This window comes from Nymphaea colorata, chromosome 12, assembly GCF_008831285.2.
Source record: "Nymphaea colorata isolate Beijing-Zhang1983 chromosome 12, ASM883128v2, whole genome shotgun sequence".
Taxonomy (NCBI): domain Eukaryota; kingdom Viridiplantae; phylum Streptophyta; class Magnoliopsida; order Nymphaeales; family Nymphaeaceae; genus Nymphaea; species Nymphaea colorata.
The window spans coordinates 21,959,627-21,984,995 of NC_045149.1; the positions used below are offsets into that span (position 1 = coordinate 21,959,627).

A 25,369-nucleotide genomic window follows, 5' to 3' on the forward strand; every position below is an offset into this window, starting at 1 on the left:
ATAAAAAAATTTCTTAGCAAAGTAAGTATTTGTGACTTTTGGGAATGTTGAAGGAAAATATTAAGAAAAGAATATGCAGTGAAAACTATTTCAATCCAATTGTAATCTAATAGAAAAGAAAAATATTATGTAATTTCCATGATCTTAGCATTTCAAAATTATGTCAACAAAAACCACGCGGTTCCCAAAAAGTAATAGTAACAAATAGCCAACTCAACTTATAAGGTGCCTTTGACCCATGGAGGCCGCAAATCTGTAACTAAGTAACCTAGTAACGCTGTTATCATCAGTAATAAAATGATGACCGGGGACGACTCCTCCATCAAACTCCACGGAACAACATTGCAAAGAAGCCATAAGCAGCTACCGAAAAATCTTAGATCAAATATCATAAAGACGAGCTAGATAAGCATGCTCTTTCTGCTTAGCATGCTCTTTCTGCTTGAAAAAAACATTAGTTCACCATCGACCCTTCCATTAGAATTAGCAAAATCCTTGCATAGCACAATATGGATTCCAAAAAAATCAAAGGTAACAGCAGAGAACTAATTCCCACGTTCAATGGGACAAATCTACAAGAAAGCTTACACTTCATGTACTTTACAAAAAAAAATGGTCTTTAAGGACGCTTATGACTGTAATAGCAGAAAGGGCCTCACTTAATATTTTAAACTAACATTAGCAAGGCCGTTGCAGAAGGCCACGACTGTACCTAGAGCAAACAAGGAATAAAAATGGTTGTTTTTAGCTCTAGCTCCAACGACATCTGCTTTTACCTCTGAATCCTTTTGGCAGATGAACAGGGATGCACCAATTCTTATGCCATGACGCTACCAACTCCAACCACAAAATTGAACGTTATGGCCACAAAAGGCCTGCAGAGTTGCTTCTGCTGATCTCTCTTCTGAAGTTTGAAACTCGCTAAAAGCAGACGCTTCAATCTTTGATGCACGTGATGTTCAATGTTTAAGCTTCAACACCCTAGACAAAGTCTGTCGTCGCCAACTTCCATCCGAGAAAACCCGAAAATGCCTAATTCAACGAGAGAACAACAGGGACCGAATCCCATGAGTAGAATGCCAAGCAAATCTTCAAAAAAAAATCGAATCACATAAGAACGAAGTAAAAGAGATCAGAAGAGGGAAGAAAATCCTTACCAATGGAGAGGAACACCGGCCGGGAGAGGAAGCTGATAGAAGAGAGAAAGTCGACACAAGGAGCCTACGGTAGCGGTCGACATCCATACCGGCAACTTTGTCACTTTACTTGTGACACGTCGTATATGTCAGTAAATCCGATTTAAATCAATACATCCAACAGAACAACTTTTAAAAAATGGATTTAAGAGAAAATTTTAATTTTCGATTAAGAAATGACATTCGATGGGTTCATACTAAAATTTTCTCTTAAGAAATGACATTCGATGGGTTCATATTTAAGTACGTATCCAGATTATATTCAGATTTAGATTTAGTTTTATAAAAATATCTTATGTTTAATATCCATTTTTTGTAGTTAACATATTGTAATGTAGCTCTTTTAATGTAACTGGTCACATCTAGGTGACAATCCTGTGGGCAGGTTGATTCAGGTAGGTGCTAAGGTCCTGGACTACAAAATATAGTAGTACGACGTTAAGTGTGCCACGGGTTCACCTTTATATCCCTGTGGTAGGAGGAAGGAGAGGGCCTTTGGGCATCTCCAGGTCACTGGGCTATCAGTAGTTTAATAAATTTAATAAGAGACGACATACTTTTTCCTTATTGAGCTTAATCAAAATTTTCAAATTGAGTTCTAATTAAAGAATAAAAATTTGAACCTCCCTTATTGTACAACCTATGTTCGCAGTTCATAACATAAGCTTAATGGAGTTTGATTTCTTTTCCATGTACACTGGAATCAAATCAAGCAATGAAGGAAGCCTAGTAGGGCTGTACATGAACCAAGTTGACCTTGAGTTCGGTTAGCTCGAACTTCACTTGACTAAAAAAACACTCAAGTTTGGCTCAAGATCAACTCGCTTAACTTGTTTAATTAGTTTCAATTACCATGTCTCGTTTCTTTTTTAACTCGTCAACTTGTTTAACCAATTGAATTATGATAAACCAATTTTACATAGTTGAGCCAAGTCGAGCCAAGCCAAATTTAAACGAGTTGAGTTCATAGAACTTGAACTCGACTCATTTCGGACTCAAATCGAATTTTTTGTCAATCGAGTTTTTTTCGAACGAGTTCAAGTTGAATCCAAATTGACTCGACCATTGTGGGCCCTAAGCCGTCGATGCTCTTAATGGCCTTACCTAAGGCACTTAGAACTGAGCCCCATTCTCTCAGCGGCGTCTCGCTCCAAGTGCCTATTCTGTGCTTGATCTTGAGAAGACAGTGGTGCTCGGGTTTCTTCGTTGGCCTTCCTGTCCAAAAACAATGTCCAAAAACAAAAGCTGAAGGCTCGACGGCTCGACCCGAGGTCGGTTTCAGCGTTCAAATCCGCATTCCTGGCAGCTCATCCAGTGCCTCGTGAGTTGTAACGGATAAACCTCTTTCCCCACGAGCCACTCTCTTCCCCGTCTTTTTCCCCCTTCCTGTTGAATGGCCGCCACCGCTACTACCACCATCGTGTTGGGCTCCCTCATACCGCAGCTGCAACACACTCCACGGGTCTCCCCAACACTTTCTGCAAGGCACCCATCTGCTCTTCAGTCTCACCCTTTTTCCCATCTTTCACATTCATTTTCATTTCTTCAACTGAAGGATATCCCAGTCAGAAGAAGCCCTTGCCAAAGACTCCCTTGTACAGTGCAAGAAGCAGAGGCTGTTGCGACAGGGGGGCACAGAGTTCCGTAGAAGATGACTCAGAAGCTGCAGAGCAGAAAAGTGCGTGGACGGCAAGGAAGAGGCTATACGCCGAGAACCTGCCACTTAGTTTGACAGAGGCAGACATCCGAAGTCTTTTCGAGCAATGTGGTACTGTGAAGAAAGTGGAGGTTCAACCATTACCCACTTGTTAATTCTCTCTTCTTGTGTTTTTGGTTTCTCAGGTTGAGTGCTTTTGCCTTCCCCTCTCTATTGAACTAAGACTTGTTCTTATAATAGTTAGTAAAGCACAAGGATGGGAAGAGCAGAGGATTCTCATTCATCACCCTGTCTACTCCAGATGAGGCTTTTTCCGCTATTGACAAGCTCGATTCCATTGTAATGTTTGCTTTCCCTGCTAATCTATGTGTTTCTCTGGATTCGTTTTCTCTACAAATTTATAGGGTTCCTGGGAAAACTGAGGTTCAAATGGATCAGTTGAGTTTGGTTGTAAAATATCATTTTACTTAATTTTGAATGAGAAAGCATGTGAGTGATTTCCGATATCCTTCGTTCTGTGCGGACTACGGTTTCCATCAAATTCATAGTTTCGAATTGCTTTTTCTTGGTAATAAAGGAAATAGGGGGACGAATTATTAGAGTATCATACGCCAAGACAGCGAAGAAGCCACCGACTGCAAAACCTACAGCTGTTGAGACGCGGCACAAGATTTATGCTTCAAATTTAGCTTGGAAAGTGAGATCTAGTCATTTAAGAGAATTCTTCATGGCCAACAGCAATCCTGTTTCTGCAAAAGTGGTTTTCGATAGTCCATCAGGGAAATCTGCTGGATATGGCTTCGTTTCTTTTGCTACCAAAGAAGAAGCAGAGGCCGCTGCTCTTGCACTAGACGGGAAGGTAGTTGACATTCTCCTTTCTGTTTGTGTACTGCTCTTTAAGTTTTCAGTTAGACCCATTAACGATCATACAAATATGTGTGGATTTATGGTTGGTTCCGAAATGTCTTTCTGTGTTTCCTTTATTCACGAGTTGTGGTTAAATGTTTATGGTTCTACGATACGTGTAGTCGGTTTGTGTTATTAGCCAGTTACCTGTTGGTTCGTGCCACTAGTGTATTTTTTTGAAGATCCTGCAATTTGTCAGTCGTTTGATATTGTAAAACCACATATTGGCTGGGCACCAAGATCGTTAGTCGTCAGATTTTTCACAAAAATGGAATCTTATGAGAAATCTTAGAGAAGGAAAAACGAAAAGAAAAATATTGTGACGACTGACGAAGGACAGGTTAATTGATATGTACATTGAACGCTGAATAGGTGGAGGATGATTAATCACTCATTCGCATGTTTCAGGAATTGATGGGAAGGCCACTTCGGCTTAAAATAAGTCGGGATCTTCAAACCAACCCTGAAGATGTGGCAAACAAGCCAGATAACGTCAGTGAAAGTTCCAAAGTGAAGGAACCCGAATCCTGAACCGTGATTCTGCCTCTTTTTGCTGGTGAGCTTCCTGTGATGTATAGAAATTGGTCTACTTTATTTACAGTTTCCATGTTCAGCTCCCCTATCAACGTGGATGTGTCGACATGCACTATCCAATTTTAGAATGTATACCTAGCATGTACAGCGTAGTTGATTCATCCCTTGTGTGATAAAATTCTCTCTTCTTCCTAAACCAGATATTTCTTTGTAATATCAGCTATGTACTATTTTTTTTATCTGAAATTCGGAAAGGCTTGCCCAAAGTTATATGACTTGCCTAAGGCTCTTTTATTTTGCCCAAATTTGTTGATAGATTCTCTCTTGACTTGTTTTTGTTGAGTTATTGTTTTTCATTTATATATTGATGGTTGATACTCAATTATGTTGAAGTATGCAACTATAGAGTAGCTTGATGATCTACTTTCATATCATCACTTGAGTAAATATAACTTGGTCATTATTCTACAATCTTCTCATGTTTAAGTGATAATTGATATAATTGTTTTTCTTTCAAAAGCATTAGTCAACAAAACCTGGCCCAAGTCATCGTGTTAACATGCCAAGTTACAAATGGAAAATGGACGAGTTGACTTCCTGGTTACTGGGCTTTAAAAAATTAGGTGTATGTTCATTTTGTTTAGGAGTTCATCTACTTATTTCTGAGGTACCATTTTCTTTGTGTTTGAAATCTTCCATTTTGCATTTTTTGTGCATTCCAATTTTATTTCTTTTGGTATTTTGATCAGGTCTTTGTTGATGCAACAGAAGTATAGCTCATAGGAAATAAAGGATGTCTAGCAATAAGAGCTTTTTCCCAAATTCATATTGAATTTCAACTTACGAATCTATATTGTTGAACTCATTTGTAGGCCCCTCGTGTGCAATGCAAGTCTGATGCCCTGAAAATGTGCCATTGCTTAGCTCTTTTTGCCCCTCTCTCCCTCACTTTGAGATTCGATGCCTGAATCTGTCAAGGCAGATGACCTTAGCTTCTGCATAGTGCATAAAGGACCTTAGTCATTTGATATTTACTTGTGCAATATAATGGGAATGGTAGCATGTGCTGTAAAAGCCAGCCTCTGATGTGGCCATAATATTGGAGAATTCATCTAAATCAAGGAGTAAGCAATCTGAAAAATGAAAATTGAGTATAATTAATCATTGACTCATTGTTGTCCTTGAAGGAGAGTTCCATGTTATGATCAACATGAACAAATGAGTCTGAGGTGCATGTGAGTTGAGTGGCATTTAATAGATATATCCATTTGAGAGTATAACCTTACAAGAAAAGGATTCAAAGTGCATCTTTGCGTTATGGGTTCAAGTTTTGAGTATGGTCTCTTGGTCCAGGTGCCTTTTTTAAAGGCATAAATAGCTGCAAGCTAGCCTTTGTGTGCATGCTGAGAGCCAGTCTTTTTCAAAATTTCGATATGTAATGAGTCCCCAAGGCACTTCTTCCATCCTCTAATATGATACTACAACATTTGAACCCTTTAGCAGATAATTAGCTCTACGAGTCTACAGGCTCTGGAGACAGATCTCTTATGTGGTTCAATCTTTGTTCTCTTGCTGTCCTTGTTTTTTGTTGTTTTTTGGGGTCATCAAGTCCTGTTCAGCCTAAAATCTTGCTGTTGCAGCAATAAATTGTCCGGATCAGCGTTGTCCAGTTCAGCCACACGCACTTGTTTAGTGATCAATATTCTCTAATATGTGTTCTGGTATGCATGGTTTCCTTTTGTTCTGTAGTTCGATAACTATGTGTTCACTCATTCAGTTTTTATGTTTTCCTACCAAGTGCCATCTAGTTTCCAGCTGTAGTCCCTTGGGGTGGTGTATTTTGTCTTCTGCGCTTTGTCTTTTTCAATTCGTGAACAGTTCATCAATCCCGATCAGATGATAACTATTAAAGCACAGTCCAACTATTTTTAGAAAGAAAATCCAATAATTTTCTGAGCAACCAGCTTTGTGAGATAAACTGGAATTTCTCTTCAACTATTTCATGTTCTAGGCTTATAGCACTTCTCTTTCAGTAAAGCATTAGTTTGAAAACCCAGATACATTATCGTAAGAGACACTACGCTTGGTTTTGAAATGCTAATAGCTTTCTTACCACCTGCTATCCGCCTCTGATGGTGTGATAATGCCCGTGAATAATGAATTAAATTATGCATATTATGTAGGGGCCCTGAAGTTCAAAAAGACAAGGTAAAATCAGCTTGCGTGAGATGTAAATATATCGACAAAAAAGTGACTTGATTATGCGTGGTTACTACATGCCAAGACAATTGTTATGGGATAACACGTTGCTTGGGACTACCCTGTACTGTCCCTGTCATAATATTTGTTGTACAGTCGTGTTGCCGTTTCTTGCCAAAAGAGATGCAAACTTCAATGAGCAGGCGGTTCCGAATCACACTAAAGGGATCTGCAAGCTTGGTCATTAAACTCTTGGTTTTGCGTGGTGGGATTAGCATATGGAACCTCATATGGCCTATGAAATTTCATCTGATCCAAGTCAGAGCTGAGTTCTGAATAAGATATGCAACTTTCAATTATAAAAACTCGTTTTGCAGGGAATGTAGGCTTTTATCCCGCTTTGTTCAATTTTTATATGGGTTTGCACTTTCCAGTGTTGTTGTTCTCGTAGATGACATATTGCCACCTGAATCCCAATATGCTACCCATGGCTGAGGAAAAAGCTTTTTCCCCCAAAACCCCTTTGTAGGATTAACAATGTGGAAACTGTAGTGAAGATGTTCCTTCTGCTATCTCTTTTTGTTGTGTTCAACAGTATTTTGACCAACAAAAGCTGCCGTGGTCACATGGGTTTATACCTTGTTCTTTGGCTGTTATTGTTTACATGAAAAGCATTCTGCAATAAAGCTTAGAGAAGCTGAATGGTGCATGTGTGTACTCAGAGACCGCGTTCGCCCCAGGTTTTACAGCTATGTCTCACTCTTATGTTCCATAACCATTTCTCAATATTAGTCCAAGCCTCTGCGGCTTCAGGCACTGCGTTCCGCAGTGGTGGCGAATTCTCTACTTGTGTACTTCGCTCAGACTTCTGGAACTCGTCTGCTCTGGGTTCAACAACAATTCTCATATAATTTGTGTTTTTTTGTTGACCAATTGGAACTCAGCTCTGACGAGTTGGCCCTTCTTGGTATCTAAACTTATAACCCTGCTTGCTTCTGCAAGTTAGAGTTGTACCTGCAACCAATCTGCATCAACGTTAGGGTGAAACAAGTGTTGGTTTCATTTGGAGAGCAATTAAATTAGTGCTTCTTAATAACCATCCAGGCTTGCGATTAAGAGAGGGAAAAAGAACAGATAAAATGGAAAACTGTATTAGCAAACCCAAAGCGCGATTGACCGGAAGCAATTTCCATAATCTAGTGAGCCTTGTACTTCAGTCATTCAAGTAGGTGGCGCTTCATATATGTTTGGTGCTGTTGGTAGGCCACATCTTGCTGCTTCTGCCTGAAAGCATGGGAGACTTATTTGGATTGCTTTTTAGTGGAGGCGAATCGTCTGCTTTCCTTTCAAAGAACATCTTTCTGTAAACCTGGTCAGTTAAATCAGTCCTCAACTGCCTCTTTCTTGGGTATGTGCTTAATTGCTGTGAAACTTGGAACGCGGCGATGGTGGTAATTGAACCTGGTCTTTGGAAGCGAATTGCGGTAAAAAGGAGATGTTTTACGGATGCAAATTTCAATCCCGACTACCAAGCCTTATCGTGAAGGCGCCATTGGAAAAGCGAAGACGGGAATGACTGGGTTGGATTATTATTCTTTTCACCACTTGAATATTTTTCCTTCATTGAAACATGCCGCATAGTATAATCTAGGAGTGTGAGAACAAAAAATCTCATTAATTTACTTTGATGTTTTCCAAGTGAGGGAGAGGACTAGGACAATTTACTTTAACATTTTCAAAAGCCAAATCAATATTGGAAAGAGTGCCATTTAAAAATACTATCTATTTTTGGAAATACAACATTTTAAAATAATCCATAATGAGGTATTCATCATTCACATGTTTGTATTTTTCTCTTTTTTATTATATTTTAAATGTTCTAAAAGTTTTCAAGGGGGCATATGACCCGTCCACTTAAAGATCATTTGATTACTGTTCATTGATATAGGACATATAGACGTTCTGTCCATCACAATACACATCACTGTCCTGTCTTTATGAACAATGATATTTTTTATTCCATGTTTGATGATTTTAAGAACAAAACACTATGTTCCTCTTGTCTCACGTTTGTTTTGTATATGTTTGTTTTGTCTATTATATGTTTTTAGGAACACAACAAATTCTTTTGAGATAGCAAAAAGATCAGAGGGTGAGAGAGAAAAAAACAGATTAATTACTACAGGATGAAACAATATCTTGGCGCTGACTATAATTACAAGTGTGTTCCGTTCTACATGTCCTGTGACCATCAAACGGCCTTTTAGCCAATGTTACCTCTCAAATGGCGGATGTGCCAGCAACGCACCTGCCCAGTTACGCTACACACCATTTACCCTTCGTGATGCTGCATCTACAGAAAGCCCAAAAGTTTATAAAAACACAAGATTTTGTGAGTGGGATATTTTCAAAGGCAAACACCCACGGTCTATGCATACTACCTTTAATGACTCGCCTTTACTAACATGATATAAAAAGCTGAAATTTATTACATAGGTAAAGCGCTGGGTACTTGAGTGTGTGACCAACCAAAAAGTTCTTAATTGTGTTGTTGATAGAAATTAAGAGGAGAAAAGAAGGGAATTGATCAGAAGAGAGGAATATCGACACAGTGCACCACATCAGGAAGAGCATCATGTTGTTGGCCTTCACAGAAAAGCACCACATAGTTTGGTGCTTTAGCAAAGCTAAAGATGCTGCTCGCACAGGACACTTTGAAATGAAGGATGGAGATTTGGATCTCTCTCTCTCTCTCTCTCTCTCTCTCTCTGGGCCACCGTGCACTTTGACTCATGATGGACAAGAGTAGATAGCCAACCCAATATATAAGTCAAGAGTTTATCGTTAAAGTTTGACTCCCTGCAAGTTTTAAACCTAATTTGGTTGCAGAATACTGCGATTCTGATCACTACTGATTGAAAGCTGGTAAAGAGGAAAAGTAAAAGCAAAGAAAGCTCCAACTTCCACTGGTGGTTGGCCAAAGGGATAGCCCAACCCCCTATCTTTCTCTCTCTCTCTCTCTCTCTCTCTAGATACATGTGTATGTGTGTTGTGTGCCTGCATGTCTGTGTGTTATGGCTACCAAAATATGACTGCTTATGGAAAACATCTGATCAAATTATAAACGACGTCCATAGTTTAAATAGTGTGACCTACACATAAACAAAACTTGAAGCCAAAGCCATGAAATTTCTGAAGAACAATCTTATATAGTTAAATGACTCGAAAAAATGGACTCGATCTTACCAAACGAATTCACTTCTATTTACAGAGTTTATGTACTGAAAATGAATTCAGCTGTGGAGAACCTAACCACAGATTATATACTGAGATGTGGAGGAACGCACACAATGGATATTAAATTGTTTGAAGTCTCAAAGTTGTCTCATTTTGGCCGCGCTTGACCCTTCTTAAAATTCCTATTTGTACAGAAAACTACAATAATTGAATAGTTGGTCTTTGATAAGTACCCAGGAGAGCCACATTTTTTTATGTAAACGAATCGCATCGCCCTCCTTCAGTCAAAGACAAAAAACAGGATATATGTGCCACCAAGCCATCCCCTTTAGCTCCTTTCTCAATTCTTCACCCGCTTTCCACCCCAGCGCACCTGCAAAAGCCTTGCTCTCTTTATTCTTCCACCCAGCCCCCTCCCCAAAGAAGTTTCTTCATCAGTTCATCTTCTAACATGTCCTGCTCTTCATTCTCCCCCTAATTGCAGTCTCCCTCTCTTGGTGACAGCTTGTCACCAATTTTTTGGTTTAATGCATCTTCCCATTTGATCGTCTCTCTTTCTCTCTCTCTCTCTGTCGGTCTGTGTGGCTAATCTGTGAAGGTGCAGAATTCAGGTGAGTTATCTCCTCTCTTGACTGATCGACTGACTCTCCTTGGTTCTTGCTGCATAAGTTGGATGGCTTCTCCAGAGTACCAACAAATTTGGGTACCTGTGGAAAACTCAACAGATTGCTCACAGGGGTTCTGCACCTTCTATTGTCCTCAATGGTGCTACGTGATATTCCCTCCACCTCCTCCACTTGGCTTGGAGGGCCAGGATTCGGGATCAAGTTTCTCCCCTTTGGTTATTGCCATAATTGGAATCCTGGCTAGTGCTTTCCTTCTCGTTACATATTATACCGTGGTAGCGAAGTATTGCGGCAATAGGGATTCAAACAGGAGACGGTTTCAGGCGAATCCGAATGAGAATTTGGATGAAAATCATCAAAACGCTTCTGCACCTGAGCCATGGCAGGCACCAACTTCTGGTTTGGATGAATCTGTTATCAAATCTATCGCGGTTTGCAAGTATAAAAGAAGTGATGGGCTCATTGAAGGAACAGATTGTTCTGTTTGCTTGAGTGAGTTTCAAGAAGACGAGAGTCTAAGGTTGTTGCCCAAGTGTAGCCATGCTTTCCACGTTCCCTGTATTGATAGATGGCTGCAGGCACACCCAAATTGTCCGCTCTGTAGAGCAAGTGTAGTATGTAATCCTACCGCAGTTCCTGTTCAGTTGCCACCGTCAGAGATCGCGATTGCAGTACCTCAAGAAATTCCGGAGCAAACGAGCTCGTCGGGAAATGAGTTTTTCTTTGATATTCCGGTAACCGAGGAAGTGGGGAGCAGTAATGTTGGTGTAGATTATTCGACTCTTATGGGTGGGATTCATCGTGACGAAGAAAGTTCCAGAGGTGTGGCTCCTAAGGTCCCTACGAGAGCTCTAAGTGATTTGGGTACGGAGGAAGACGCAATAATTGAGATTAGCAATGACGAAATCCAGACATTGAGGCGATCGGTCTCGATGGATTGGTCGAGCGGGAATGGCATGTCCATTTCTGATATACTGTTGATAGATCATGATATAGAACAGGATGGTGATGGTGAATCTGCAACACGAGGTTGCGAGATTGCTATGGATGCTGAACGATCAAAGTCTGTCGCAGGGGAGCAGAGCAGTTGCAGAAATAGGTTGGAGGCTTCAAGAAGAAAGATATTGCACACGGTGAGAACTCCACTGATAATGAAAAGGTCATTATCTGGTGGGAAGTTCCTCTTCCCCAGAAACGGCAGAGGAAGCAACACGGTCCTTCCACTCTGAAAACGCCTTACGATTTGATTCATATTATAGAGATAAAACTCCAATTTGTTAGTTTTCTTGCCTTATTCTCTTTCTCCCAGTTTCTTGAGAAATCATCTGTAATGGTTTAACGAGTCCTGATGGTTTCTTAAAATGGGATAATCAAAGATTGCGAGCTCAGTTGCAGGAATGGCTTTTTGTGGTCTAGCCTCTGGTGTGAAGGTCTTCTGGTAATCATGAGACAGGGATTGACTTGACGTTTCTACTGAATCCAGTACGCTGTGTTGCATGTCTGTAGATTTCTCCTGAGTTCACCTGCTCATTTACTGGTTCAATCGATACTGCATCTCTCTCTCTCTCTCTCTCTCTCTCTCTCTCTCTCTCCATTTTTATTGGAGTCTTCAGGCTCCTGTGAATATTATGAAGGGAAAAAATGCACTCCATTTTTGCTGGAGTCTTCAGAGTCATGTGAATGTTATGAAGGGAAGCGACGCACTTTAAGAAGTCATACATATGCAGCTTTTTTTAGCTTTGTGTTTCATTCTTGCAGTTTCTGTCATGGATTGTGTAATGGTAAACCAACAAATGCATGTTAATGGATGTTCTCTCTTCCAAAATGCAGTTAAGAGTGCCCAACAATTCAATTTTTCCTTGGTTCTGACAAATTCATACTTGGAAATAAAAAAAATTGGTGTCACAGAAGCTATAAAATCCATGGTGAGATGGGGAAAAAATGCCTAGTGGTCTTATATTCAAGAAATTCACTAGTTTCCCTGATTATCCAAATAAAGGAAAGGAAGATTTGGATTGAAGACCTAAACACAGAAAACAATAGCTATAATCATGTAAAGATATCAGGGTTTTGTCATTTTGGCAGTACCACATCTGGTTTCAACTGAGAAGTATTGCATTAACTCTTACAGCCCAATAATGCTGCTTCCTTTACAAAAGTTCAGTTCATTAGATTCTGAAATATGATTGCTTATTCAATCTGATGTAGTGCCTCGGATTGCAATTTGCAAATGGTCTGGATCTGGTTTAAAGTTTCCCTTATCTGTTTTCTGTAACACCAAACCTAATTCAGGCCCGCGCTCCAATGTATTCTTTATCTTGGGGCTGACCATTTCCAGTCTTACCATTGACAAGCCAAATTAATTTCCCCTAATATATATATACATATATATATATGTATAGAGAGAGAAAGAGAGAGAGAGAATCATTGGTTTCATGCTTCTTCTTGTGCAATGATTGCAAGCTGCTCCTGATTAGGAGAATCGGGAGTCTCATATATATATATATATATATATATATATATATATATATATATATATATATATATATATATATATATATATATAGAGAGAGAGAGAGAGAGGAGAGTGCAACATACTTGGCTTGGAAAATATGTAAACAAGTTTTTCCAAATGGTAGCCTTATGTACGGCAGGCAAACCAGAGTCAGGTCTCCATTAGCTTAGCAAATTCTCCACAAACCAACATTTTTAAGAACAAAAGAAAATTCAAGTGGGTTCAACTAACGGCGGAAGGTTCTACCAAATCTACGATGATTCTTGTTCTACCAAGAATTTGTGTTTTAAATATTAAAAATTTCATAGAGGGTACCTTAGTTTGGAACCATATACAATATATAACACTTAGGAATACGTATCTTGGGGAGGCAATTATTGATTTAATGCATAATATTCAAGGCAAGTTTGAGAATATATTTGTTTTAAGAGTAAGCTGGAGTTAGGTGGCCACGCCACCAACCAATGGTAGGCACATCCCAACAACTGGAACTGTTGTCATCTAGTTGGTTTTCTGCCTTGACAAACTACAAACGATCACTAGCTTTCAGGGTAGACCTTATTGAAACGTTCACTGTACTCTTTATTAAATGGAAAATGACATATGAACTTATTATATTTATTAGTATATTATTATTGTATTATTATTATTATTATTTTCCTTCATGATGTGCTGGGTCATTTATATAAGTCTTAGGTCATTTTAACTAACTGATAATGACAACATCACCAGCTGCCGCTTTTCTATAGGTTGGCATGATATTTGTTGAAATACCCATCTCCATTTTTTCTAGAACACCTAATTGAGAAAGCCTACAATTTTTTATTTTCCCTTTCTAGTTGTCTCTGATGCAACAGACCCATTTGGCAAATGGAATAATTTATCACGGTTTTATGAATATGCTTCAAAAGTTGAGCAGATTATGGAATATTTTTTATGAATATTTGTTTTCATGTGAATTTCTATCTTGTGCATCAAATATGGTTAAATTTACCACGTTAAATCCTTCGTGTGCATCAATCAGGTCCTTAGATTGGAAAAGGAAAAAATTTCATCTTGTAAATTTTTTCAAAAAAATTTATGATGGTAAATTTACCACGTTAAAATTTTCCTATGCATCAAACAAATAGTGCCCACGTTAAATTTACCACATTAAATCTGTCCTTATCTTACATACTCCTAGCTACAAGGAAGCTTCTTCTTTCAACTCCTTCTACTTTGGTTTCTCCAACGGATAGTGCCCATGGGATTCGAACTCCGACTGCTTTCTTAACCTTCATATGATTAGGCATAGAGATGTCAACTGGTCCGATTTGCATGGATGCACTCTTTACTATATTTGATGTATTGGATGTTTACATATTCAGATTGAAATCGAAATTCAAATATGAATAAAGAAATGTTTACTCTATATCTAAGTTTGGTTTTTAAATCCATAATCTAAATGTGATCCATATCTGACTTTTATTTTCATATTTGATTCTGAATCCAACTTTCAAATGTACAATCAAATCTAGAAGACATTATGATCTTCTAATAATTGGCTTTCAAAATGTATGGATATTCGATATAGACATTTACCTAAATTTGAATCCACATCCATATATGGACCTGAACCCAATTAGCTATTTATTTAAAACTGAACCAACTTTATATCATTTCTTAAATCTGAACCCGAACTGATTCCTTCACTGGATGTGAAATTTTATCCACATCTGACTTTTTTTAGACCAATTAGGTCTGATATATATCCAGACCAAATCTGATAAATTGACATTCCCAACAGACAATTTTAGATATGAGAAACCTTTTCATATGAAGATTTTTTTTTTTTTTTTTGGTAAGAATTTTTTACAAATCTTGTGTGATCCAGCAGGCCATTGCTTCAAGGTCGACTATGGCATTTTAACTATGTGTGAGCCCCAAAATAAGAGACCGTGGTGCGTGGCCGGGGTCGAACACACCGCCCTTTCACATCACAGTGCGCCTTGTAACAATCGCAAAATGGAAAAATAAAAAGTCGTTTTAGTCCTCATTTTGTCCACAATAAAGGGGTAATTTTTCTTCACTTTTTTGTAATTTCTAGCACATAAAGTGTTTGACATTCTATACATCTGGTCAACGAGGACTCGAGATTCAGTGAGTCAAGACAATCCAGACGCGGACTCGGTTATAGAGTAATCAGGTCTGGTCAACCTTGACCCAGAATTGTAGCCAAGACCTTCAAAGGTTTATAGAGAAACGTGGTCTTGGCGATCAAGCAAAATTCAACATGTGTTGACTTAGTTCATACCTCAAATTGAAATTAAGGTCTGCAACTTAGGCCACACATTTACTGTTGCCAAACTTGAAACTCTACTCAAGTACAAAAAGCTATGGTTGTTGATCTTGGAGTGTGGAGCATCATCCCATTTTATTTGGTTTCCCATGTTTTCTGTGGAAATTTGTGAGTTATGAGTATTATTATAAGGTTCTGACTTTTGTAGTGTTGCCATATATTCCATATTGTGAAAATATGGTATTATTAGTGTTTTTTTTTCTTTTGTATTTGTCTTGCTCTTAATAGTGGGATCTCAATGCGGTCGTGGATGTAAGAAAACTTGGGCTTTTCCAAACCTGGTCGACCCTTGTTAGGGGCCGAGACAAGGTAGGGTTCACATGGGCCTTGGCCCCACTTCAAACTCAATGTTTGTGTTTGTCTTGCTCGTAATAGTGGGAACTCAATGCGATCGTGGATGTAAATTTTAGAAAATTTCACTTGTTCTACATAAAATTTTGAAAAATGATATTTTGGCCCTAATCAAAATTTAGAAACTTTAATTCGGCCTCCCTCACGAAAAATTCCTGACTCCATCCCTGATTCTTATATTCTTGGGTATTTGCTTCTTTTTTTTCTTCTTGCTCTGAGACACGGCATCGTTCTTAATGACCGAGAAACTTGACCTCTTTTACTCTAGCGATAAGCGTTAGTGAATGAACCAAAAGATTCGCACAAGGTTTGTTGCTTAGGCTCATTCCTTGAAAATTTGTTCAGAAAAAGACACCACTTATGAGCATATGGAACATATGTGAACATATATATGTTTCAATATGTTTAGCAGTATATCTGACATTTTGTGACATGAAATTTGTGTATGCTAGCTATAGGCGTGTGTGCATGCACCCTAGTTTTGCAATATTCAGGGTCACTTGATCCAATGGCTTTCATGCCGTATTTAACATGATCAAGACCATAAAATTTGATTATTTGTTTGTATTTTCCCAGAAAAGAAACATGTTTTCTTGAAACCAAAAAATTTGGTGCATGTTTAAGGTTTTGATATGCGGCATTTGCTTCAAGACAATTTCAGGAACTTTTATGAAATAGGACGGAAAAGGAAGAAAAATGCTACAAACAAAGAAATTATAAACATAATGAAACTTACAGTTTGCATTGGAATCACATGTCTGCAAGAATATGAAATTGTGTATGGTAGATGTGTTAGACACCATTTTTAATTTGATATAAGCGCCTGTGTTTATGCAATCTAGTTTTGCAATATTCGGGTTCACTTGATCCGATAGCCTACTTGCAGTATTTAGCATGATCATGACCCTGACATTTGACGATTTGTTTGTATTTTCCTAGTAAAGAAACATGTTTTCTTGAAACCGAAAGTTTGGTTGCATTTTCAAGCTTTGATGTGTGACATTTGGTGCAAAGACAATTTGAAGAACTTCTATGAAAGAGGAAAGAAAGGGAGGAAAATGCTGTAAACAAACGAACTAGAAACATAATTGAACTTACATTTTGCATCGAAATCACATGTATGCAACAACCAACATATATTAGTATCATATTTCTAGGCCTATTAATAGAAGGTATGCCTATGTAAGCATTTGAGTCACCTTACACAGGGAAACCATGGAGCATTTTAGCTGTTTTCAAAAAATGTCTATTACAAATGTTCTTCTGATTTAGCTGTGAATCCACCCATCAAGGCCGCCTCACGGGTGACCAACATTTGATGAAAGGCCGAGGCAATCTCGTCTGCTGTATTAAGTTTGCAATCTTCCTCAACCTGCACCCGCACCAACATACACTTTTAATATCCTGCGCATGCACACACACACATATATATATATATATATATACCGGTTATATCTTTGGTTGGATGTTTTCTTTTTTATTGTGTGTCCCTAAAAACCGTTGCAAAATGTACATTGTATAGCTAAAAATCATAGCCAACAAACTGGTTGTTGTTAACACACCTTTTGTAATGGATTTTAGTGATATAAAATAAAAAAAAATTAACCATCTAATCATAGTGATATGATTTCAATTCTTATATATATATACATATATATAATTACCTTTGTACTAAAGGAGTAGAGAACGAAGGGCTCCGTTGTAGTAACATTAAGGTGAAGAACTGTAAGGCGAAGTCCTTGCAACCCCGCAACCATCCTCAAGAGCTGTCCGGGCCTCCTTAGAGTCAGAACCGTAAGGCTGGCATAAGTCTCGCTCATGGCCACCTGGATATCCGCCAGCGCCGGCGAGTCCTCCGAGGGAGGCTCGCCGGAGAGCCTATTGCCCGTGAACGAGTACTGTGGGCACGTGAAGAAGCTAGCAAATGGGAGTGACTCTCCGGTGCCCCTCCTCTTGTTCGTCTCACTCTTCTGTACCTCTAGTGACTGAACCAGCTGCTCCAACTCCTTCACAAAATCAATGGCTCCGCCAACAATGGAGGCTTGATCGCCCTAATAAAGCATCGAATTCAGAACAGACGATCAACTAACCATAAGAGATGTGCAAACTTTTCTTTTTCTTGTTCTTGGAAACCCAACATAAACTAAATTGGCATGGTCGATTTTCAATGCACAAACTTTAAGGCCTGTTTGTTTCATCGTGCATTTGAGATTAAATCAGATTCATGGTTTTAAGGTTGGACCCCCCCCCCGCCCCCTCAATCCAACCTTAAATCTACTTTTTTTACATGTAATGTGAATTTAAGTAAATCTTCTAAAACACCTTTTAATGCAGCTTCCTTAGTTTTTCCTTGTGAACTATTTTGAAATTTTGAGAAAATAATGGCAGCTTTCTAGAAATCTAATTAAATGCAGCTGTGAAAAGAAAATCTCAGAACCATAACCAATTTGCTGTTCCTGCTGCCAGGCAAGTAACTAGTACAGTCCTAGCGAGAAGAGGGTAGCTTGTTCTTTTCTTTTGTTTTTTATGCTCTGCAGTCCACATAAAATAATATGAGTTTAGACGCTTCACACATGCTAATTTGGACAGAACTGCTTATCCAATGGGATAATGTGATAAACTCCATATCCTATATAAAATTTCCTCCCGGATAATCAATTGCCGACCTTCGAAAAGAAAGCACCTCGTAAAGTGTGAAGAAATAGAAGCTCAGATTCTGTCATACCTGTTTATCTTTATCTGCATGCCTTCTACAGAAAGTTCTCCTTGTAAGTTGTGTTAATAAAAAATGGACCATAGAGAAGGACGGAGCTTGGTCGATTTCAAAGGAATCAACCTGCCAACCACTCTTTCTTAATATTTAAAAATGTATGTGTTTGTCTTTTATTCTAGCTGTTGATCTTTGAATTTTTGAGAAAGAAAAATTATTCTAATTTCTAAAGAGGATATCGTGAATGCTGATTTCTGTTAAGTGAATCATGCAGCGCATATCTCTCTACCTATTTAACTAAATTGTTCTGGCTGTGAGACTCAACAAGAGGAGAAATGAGTATAAAGACATGAATCATTATATGGATGACAGAATCCGGCTGGAAATGGATACTGGGGGTATGTCAATGTCGTCATGGGGATGAAGACTCCATTATTCTCATTCCAAGTCAGTCTGGAGCATGCGTATTTATATCACTTGAGGATACTAAACAGCCTTCTGCAATTAATGCATTTAATGAACCAAACAGCAGAAAGCACCAAAAAACTTAATTGCTTTCAAGCATTCAATGGGAGACAAAAAAAAATGTAAATGCAAGTGAAGAAAACTATTAATAGAGAAAGTTGAAAGGAAGTTCTAACTCTTTGAATGTAGGACTCTGGCATCAGCGACCGTAGGACGGCTAGGTGTTCATTCATTTGCTTCCTCCGGTTGCGCTCCACGGTGATATGCGTCATTCTCTGTTTCTCTAGTTCCTGGCTGTTCTTCAAGCTCCGGGGCCTCCTCCTCTTCTTCTGAGTCTCATTCTCTGCAGAGGAACTCCGGCCTGGTTGCTTGGCCTCCATTGGACTGAGGAGATGACCGACTGCTGAGGAAGAGAGACATGAAGAAGAGGAAGGAGATGGTGGGGATGATGAATGGGAAATCCAATTGGTAGGTGGAAAACATGGAAGCGGAGGCAGGCTTGGCCCGTTGCCATTAAAGAAACCGATTTCGTGCATTTGTTTGTTGCCAGCGTTCACCTCAAAAGGAAAAGAAGAAGAAGAATGGAGTTCGTTTGGAACAAAGTTGGCGAGGTAAGGAGACGTGATTGCCTCAAGCGCCATTGTTGGGCACTAGCTCAGCTGTTCTTCCCTCGACAGAAAAGAGAAGCCAATACCAAACTGGGTTGTCCTTATATCTCTGATCGGAGGCCAAAAAAAAAACACAAAAAACAAAAAGAAAACTTGTTGGTTCCTATAAACTATAAAGGCCTTTTTATTTAGAAGAAAAAACAATCTTTTACAAGGGTTAAGGATCAAATATGCAACTTTTCACTTGCTTTAAAGTTGAAACACAAAACTAGGTGGGCAGAGAGATAATTAGAGAGAGGCAATGCACGTGGGAAACAATGAAAAGGGTAATAGAGCTTCTTATTTTTTGCATCAAAAAAGTGAGGGGAAAGGTGTTTGTGTTTTTCCAAGTGCATGGATATATCCTGTCATGGCTATGCCTTCCCTGCCATACTCTGCTCTGAGGGACCCATACCCTCCATGACCTTTTTCAAGAATCAATGAACAGAAATTGGACTGTTGTAGCATGGATAGACAAATTTTTATCTTGTGAATTTTCCCTGTTTCTGCATATTGTCAACTTTAAAGTTTAAACCAAATTTAGTTTATAAGGAACACTCTGCTGTGCCTTCAGCTAAGCCAGGAACGCCTTTTCGTGAACACTCTCAGGCTCTAAGCATCTTGTGGCCCCAGAATATCCTTGAAAATCCTTGATTTCCTGTAAGAGTAGTTGCAGAATGGACCCAAACAGTTCTTTCCTGATGCTGATGAACTCCTACAAAAAGCGTGAAAACTTTTACAGAAAACGAAATCCCATAAATGGTTTTCATTTTTAAGCTGATACTAGCAATTTTTCTGCAGCTTAGCCGTATTAAATAAATGCAAGACTATGATAAATACGCAGTATCGCGGGTACAATCCTCAGAATTATAATATCCTCTGATATTACATGATCTTTGTAAATCATTTTAGCCATACGCACTCTGTACCAACAATCTCAGGGATATATTTTTCTTTCGAAAGAAGATAAAGTATTCTTTCTATAAATAGTGGACAGAAAAGACAGTCAATTTTGGAGGAAGAAGGCTTGTCTGTGGCAACAACAATTTAGAAGTTGCGCGACCAGCACGACCACAGATATTGCATGGGAGAGGTATCTGTTAATAACACCTCTTGATGGCAACACTTCTTGATAGTATGGAAGACAAAATTCACGACGTCATACTTACTGAAAAGCAGAGGCAAAAAAGGGAGTGGGGTGTTCTTCAACAGGGGAAATAATATGTTAAATCGCTGCCATGCAGAAGAACAAGGGGAATCTTTGCTCTCTTTTCTAATGCTGAAAAGGAGTTGGTACTTCAAAATCCAAGGGAGATGCGTCACTCATTTCCAGCAGGACTATTCTACACGTATAAAAGTTGAGAAACGATGCATATAGATATTCTCAAAGGAATGCAGAGAATAAAATCATGCTTGCTGTCTGCTTTCACTTGGTCCTGCTATAAGAAGATCATCAATAGTAAAGAGAGGATTTGGACATGCCCCTCTTTGATGTCGAAGCAGAGGAATTGAAGCCACTGTTGTATTAGTCCTGATCGTAGTTAATAGCCAGCGAAATGGTACGGAGAGCAAAGCTTCAAGCCTAAGTGGAAGCAGAGAACCGAACGTATGAAGAATATTGTATTAACATAATTGATGGAAGTTGAAGAAGCAAAACAGAAACAAGGAAATTAATTTTAGAAACAGGCCATGGCTTAAATTCAGTTGAGAACCGAGCCCTGTGAAGAGACAAAATTTATGTCCAATACTTCTGTCATCCTGGTTTTGGGTAACTTTAGTGATTCCTGAACAATTTATGGCTGCTTTTGCTTGAGAAGTTTATGTAACCTCAACTTAGAGAAAGCTACATTTTCCATTTGTATAGCTTGCATCTATATTGTCATGATGGTCATAAACCACAAATCATATGTATATATGGCTCAGAAAATTCAAGAATCAGATGGAAACAGACATATCCCTGAATAACATGCATACGTAAACCAATTTTAAGATTTAAATGATTACCATACTTTAGGAATCTTGGCAGGCCTACCGGCCTACCAAGTTTGGCGAGACCCGAGTTTCAAGGAATTGCCATCAAGAGGTTGAAGAATAAACCATGAAGTTCTTCATAACGGGAATGAGATGCCCAAATGCATCTATGGTGTTGTTTACTAGAAACAGTGTCCCCTTTATCAAAGAATTTGCAGGAAAAATTGAAGCCCAAATGGTGCAGTTGCTTAAGGTGATATTTCGAACCATGCCATGCCATTGGACTGGATGGCATGAGGTAGAACGCAGGGAAGACAAGAGAAGCAACAAGAACTGCAGTGGCTGTTATTTTAAGACAAGAAACAGTAGGAACCATCATGATAGGGCCTGCTCTATATGCTACGCGGTATGGTGAGGGTGATGTTCCCGATAGATAACAGGAAGCAAACAAAAAATTTAATCAAGCAGTGGCGCAGAATCTGCAGACTGCAAATTCAGTGGTTGAAGGTAATGGCATCGTTTATCCACATGCACTTGTTCTTAATTAAAAAACAAATGAGCAAAAGAAAAAGCGTAATCTGCATATAGAGACCCAATATATCTGTTGGATTTACATGTGGGAGCCCATTATATGTTGGACTCCAGAGAAACTTTTTTGGGGTCCAAAATGACCTAAATGCCCTCATAAGTCAAGAAGGAAAACTCCTCTATGAGGGCAATTACAGGAAAATATTAAAGTCCAAAATGCCCTAAAATCTTTAATGGAAAACTCGGATCTCCAACTTTTTAAGTAGTCTCGAGGGGTAATGAAGAATCGGTTGCCAATTCTGATACTCGTGGCTGGCTGGTATTCTTTAAGACTGCAAATGGTAAGAACATATAATTGATGACTCACTTTCCATACTGGTCTTTAAGCAGCCATAGACTCAGAAGATAAGGGGAATGAGGGAGGGGCTTCAGCCTTTTCTAACAGCAGCATCTCCTCCTTTCCCCCCAACTCCTAACTGATAAAAGAGGTGAAGATTGAGCCATCACTCCTGGCTCACTTGGTTCGAGTCAAGCCGTGATGCGATTGAATTTGAACAAGGACCAAAAATGATATTACATAACAGATCGAACTGCAGCTTTGCTGCTGTGAAGCCATGTGAACTTGAACGAACAATGAACGGATTTTTCAACACATTAAGCGGAAAGTGCCAAGATAGTACTGGATATGAATTAGGCTTCTAGCAAGGAACAACGCTGCTGAATTCCAGCACAGGTCTGAAAGTGGTCTGAAATGTCAATGTCAAAAATATTTTACGCTACTATGGCCGTATTTGCTTGTATAAATGTGATCTATATGATTAGTTTAACAACTTCCTGAATACGATATATGTATATTGAAACTTGTGGGCACGTGCAGGTTTGAACTTAAGATTTTAAAGGGACACTAGCAATATATATATAATTGTAGATATATAGTACCATACCAATCCCCTCCCTCACTCTCTCTCCTCTCCCTCCGTGTCTCTCTCTCTCTCTCTCTCTCGCTCGCTTGTTAGCGTTTGCAGGAATCAACACTGTATCTGATGTGGGTATCGTACAATAAGTATTCATTTGCAGAAAAAACCACTTATCTTCATTCACATGTTTCACAAGAGATTCAGAACACCTCAATGTTCAGTCTCTCAAATTAAGTCATCTCTTTCAAGGGCAAGAGGGAGAGAGAGAGGATTGAAGCAGCTATTTATTCGGAATATTTAGAACAAGCATCAGCTATGCCTATAACATTTCAGGCTACTTCTAGAGCGCCTACGTTTAAAATTTAAATAAGCAAAAAAAAAAAAGGCTGATGGCTCTCGGTGGCCTCTGCGTGGGCTACACTGGAAGCTGAGATTGGGACGTGAGAGGTCAGGATCTCAGGGCAGAAGCCATGTGCCGCTCCCCGCTTCCCTCGATATCAACATTCCTCCCTTCCACTCGGTACCATCGATTCCATTTCCTCTGCTCTCTGTCAATCGGTCAAACACAGAAAAAGAAAACCTCAATCGAATCCACCCGCTGCTTCGGTTTTTCCATTTTAAAAGAAGAAACTGAACCTGTTACTGTTTGCTTACTGTTGCAGGGTTCTGCAGTTTCCAAGTGGTCTTGGAGCAGTACTCTGCATCGACCCATCCATCACCAAAAGCACATGTATGATCTGGTACCAAGATCAGTAGTACTTTTGATGCTCCACGGCAGAGCCATTCCCCTCGGCGATCACTTTGCATGGTTGTCATTCCGCCATCAAATGCTGCTACCAATTTTTCAACAGAGTACCATGGACGTTGCCGAGGGGCCATCCCCAAGGTCCCGCTAGGAGACACGCACACATGCAGACACGTCCCCGGCCGGCCACCCATGTGACCTACTGCTCTTTTTTGTCATTAATTTTTCTGTTTGATGATGCCGCGTTAGGCAAACAAGTGGCTGTTACTTGGTTCACGTCCAGAACGTTTTCCAGTAGCGCCTCGTTTTATGAAGGCAGATGATCCAGATCAACTTCACAAGATGGAAATGAGAAATGATAAGTATGAAAGCAAAGATGATGAGCATGCTTATGTTTGCTACTATGTGCTAGCTCTATCTTGATTGCCAATGTTAATCTTCCACCTCATGGATCGTAACATGTGAATGTGATTTTTCAAGGCTCAAATCAAGATGCGACACTTAAGACCAGACCAACTTTTGATACGGGTGCTTGTTGTTAAAGATAAGTTTGATGTGTCCGTTTTTATAGGTTTTCATATGTTGGCTGAGAAACAATTGGGAATGCATATTAGTCCTCTGAGGGTGCAGGAGTTAGTAGGCCGGCTGGCTTTGTTTTGAATCTCTTTAGCATCAACTTTCTGTATGCGAAAAAAGGTCCATTGATGTGCAAATTTGAAGCGCAGCAGGTGTGGCATCTTGAGACACCAAAAGATGACTCTATACCCTAAGGAGAAGAGCTGTTGGGCGGAAGCTTCAGCTTTTAGCCAGGTAAGGGATCTCCCTTACTCACCCAAGGCCAAAAGTCATACCAAGGCCTTCCAAAATGATTGGGGTGGTTAGTAGTGTTTCTTGTTCACTTACTTGAAGTTGTGTTGTATTGAGCATCACATTGCTTTTCCAGCGTGGTCACAAAAATGACAAGGTTGAGCAAAAACACCAGCATATGGTAGAAGCATGCCTTACTTTACTTGGCCATGCCCAAATTCCATATAAGTTTTAGGATTATGCCTTCCTTAGTGGCACTTATCTTATGAACTACCTTTCAACTCTAGTCCTCAACATGAACGCAGCTAGCCAAATGATATTTCACATTAAGCTATAATCTCTAAGTATTACAAACTCTTGGTTATCCACATATGTTATCATACCACTGCCACAAACTTCAATTTCAAAGCCAAAAATATGTTTTCTTGCAATATAGTAGTGAATGAAAGGGGCATCTTTGTTTTAGCCAGCACATAGAAAAGACTTTTTTTTCGTTGCAATAATTTTTTTTTATGGAAAGGGTTTCTCTTTCCAACACAAAACCTCACCTATAGCTACACCTACTCCCCTTGCCATATCTTCTCCATACTTAGAGAGGACATCCATATTAGAGCGGACATCCATATGCTTCAACCTTAAGGCTTTGTTTATCCTTAATTTCTAAATCATGTTTTCCAAATCAGAAGGCAATATTGCCAAATTGTGGATGCACTTCAGCATTAGACACCCACTTATCAAACCTTCCCTAAGTTATACATCAATTCTTCGATGGATGCACTAACTACCAATCATTAGCTGACGATCAGAATACGTCCAGGTATGCCAAGCATACTATTTCCCAGGTGTCCTCTTTGGTCTTTTTGATATATTTAATATTCCAGTATATTTTCATGCAGATTGTGCAGGCAACTTTGAAGGTCGAAAATCTGTAAATGGCCTCACTATATTTCTTGGTTATTCTACTGTTCTTGCTAGAAAGCAACCTGCTTTGCCCCAGTCCACAACTGAGGCTCTTGGCTC

General features: G+C 39.2%; 3 protein-coding genes and 1 long non-coding RNA gene across 4 annotated transcripts; 2 read left to right on the top strand and 2 right to left on the bottom strand.

Annotated features, from left to right (window-relative positions):
* Positions 1-2,540: 2,540 nt before the first annotated feature.
* LOC116265362 (29 kDa ribonucleoprotein A, chloroplastic-like) lies at positions 2,541-5,463 on the top strand (the record flags this gene model as incomplete). The annotated part of the gene is made up of 5 exons (XM_031645926.2): positions 2,541-2,984; positions 3,094-3,192; positions 3,431-3,712; positions 4,168-4,315; positions 5,166-5,463. Coding segments are annotated over 4 exons (948 nt in total), but the record flags the coding sequence as incomplete, so codon positions are not given.
* A 4,539-nt stretch (positions 5,464-10,002) lies between these two features.
* Positions 10,003-11,770, top strand: LOC116265220 (RING-H2 finger protein ATL52-like). The gene has a single exon (XM_031645782.2). The coding sequence runs from the start codon at positions 10,403-10,405 to the stop codon at positions 11,582-11,584; it is 1,182 nt and encodes a 393-aa protein (XP_031501642.1). The 5' UTR covers positions 10,003-10,402; the 3' UTR covers positions 11,585-11,770.
* Positions 11,771-16,717: 4,947 nt separating this feature from the next.
* On the bottom strand, positions 16,718-19,397 carry LOC116266160 (transcription factor bHLH94-like). The gene is made up of 3 exons (XM_031647266.1): positions 18,911-19,397; positions 17,224-17,610; positions 16,718-16,931 (listed from the first exon to the last, which is right to left on the bottom strand). Exons 1-3 carry the CDS (start codon positions 19,373-19,375, stop codon positions 16,809-16,811), a joined length of 975 nt encoding a protein of 324 aa, XP_031503126.1. The 5' UTR covers positions 19,376-19,397; the 3' UTR covers positions 16,718-16,808.
* Positions 19,398-22,957: 3,560 nt separating this feature from the next.
* LOC126410650 (uncharacterized) lies at positions 22,958-23,603 on the bottom strand. The gene is made up of 2 exons (XR_007575105.1): positions 23,452-23,603; positions 22,958-23,345 (listed from the first exon to the last, which is right to left on the bottom strand). It is a non-coding gene; the product is annotated as an uncharacterized LOC126410650 (long non-coding RNA).
* Between the last annotated feature and the right edge of the window lie 1,766 nt (positions 23,604-25,369).

Excerpts from the sequence above, each read along its gene's own strand:
- LOC116266160 (XM_031647266.1), bottom strand. The coding sequence starts at position 19,375 with ATGGCGCTTGAGGCAATCACGTCTCCTTACCTCGCCAACTTTGTTCCA. Across the intron at positions 17,611-18,910 it reads CAGAGTCCTACATTCAAAGA|GGCGATCAAGCCTCCATTGT; the intron begins GTTAGAACTTCC and ends ATGCTTTATTAG. Across the intron at positions 16,932-17,223 it reads TCTACTCCTTTAGTACAAAG|GTTGAGGAAGATTGCAAACT; the intron begins GTAATTATATAT and ends GTGCGGGTGCAG.
- LOC116265220 (XM_031645782.2), top strand. The coding sequence starts at position 10,403 with ATGGCTTCTCCAGAGTACCAACAAATTTGGGTACCTGTGGAAAACTCA.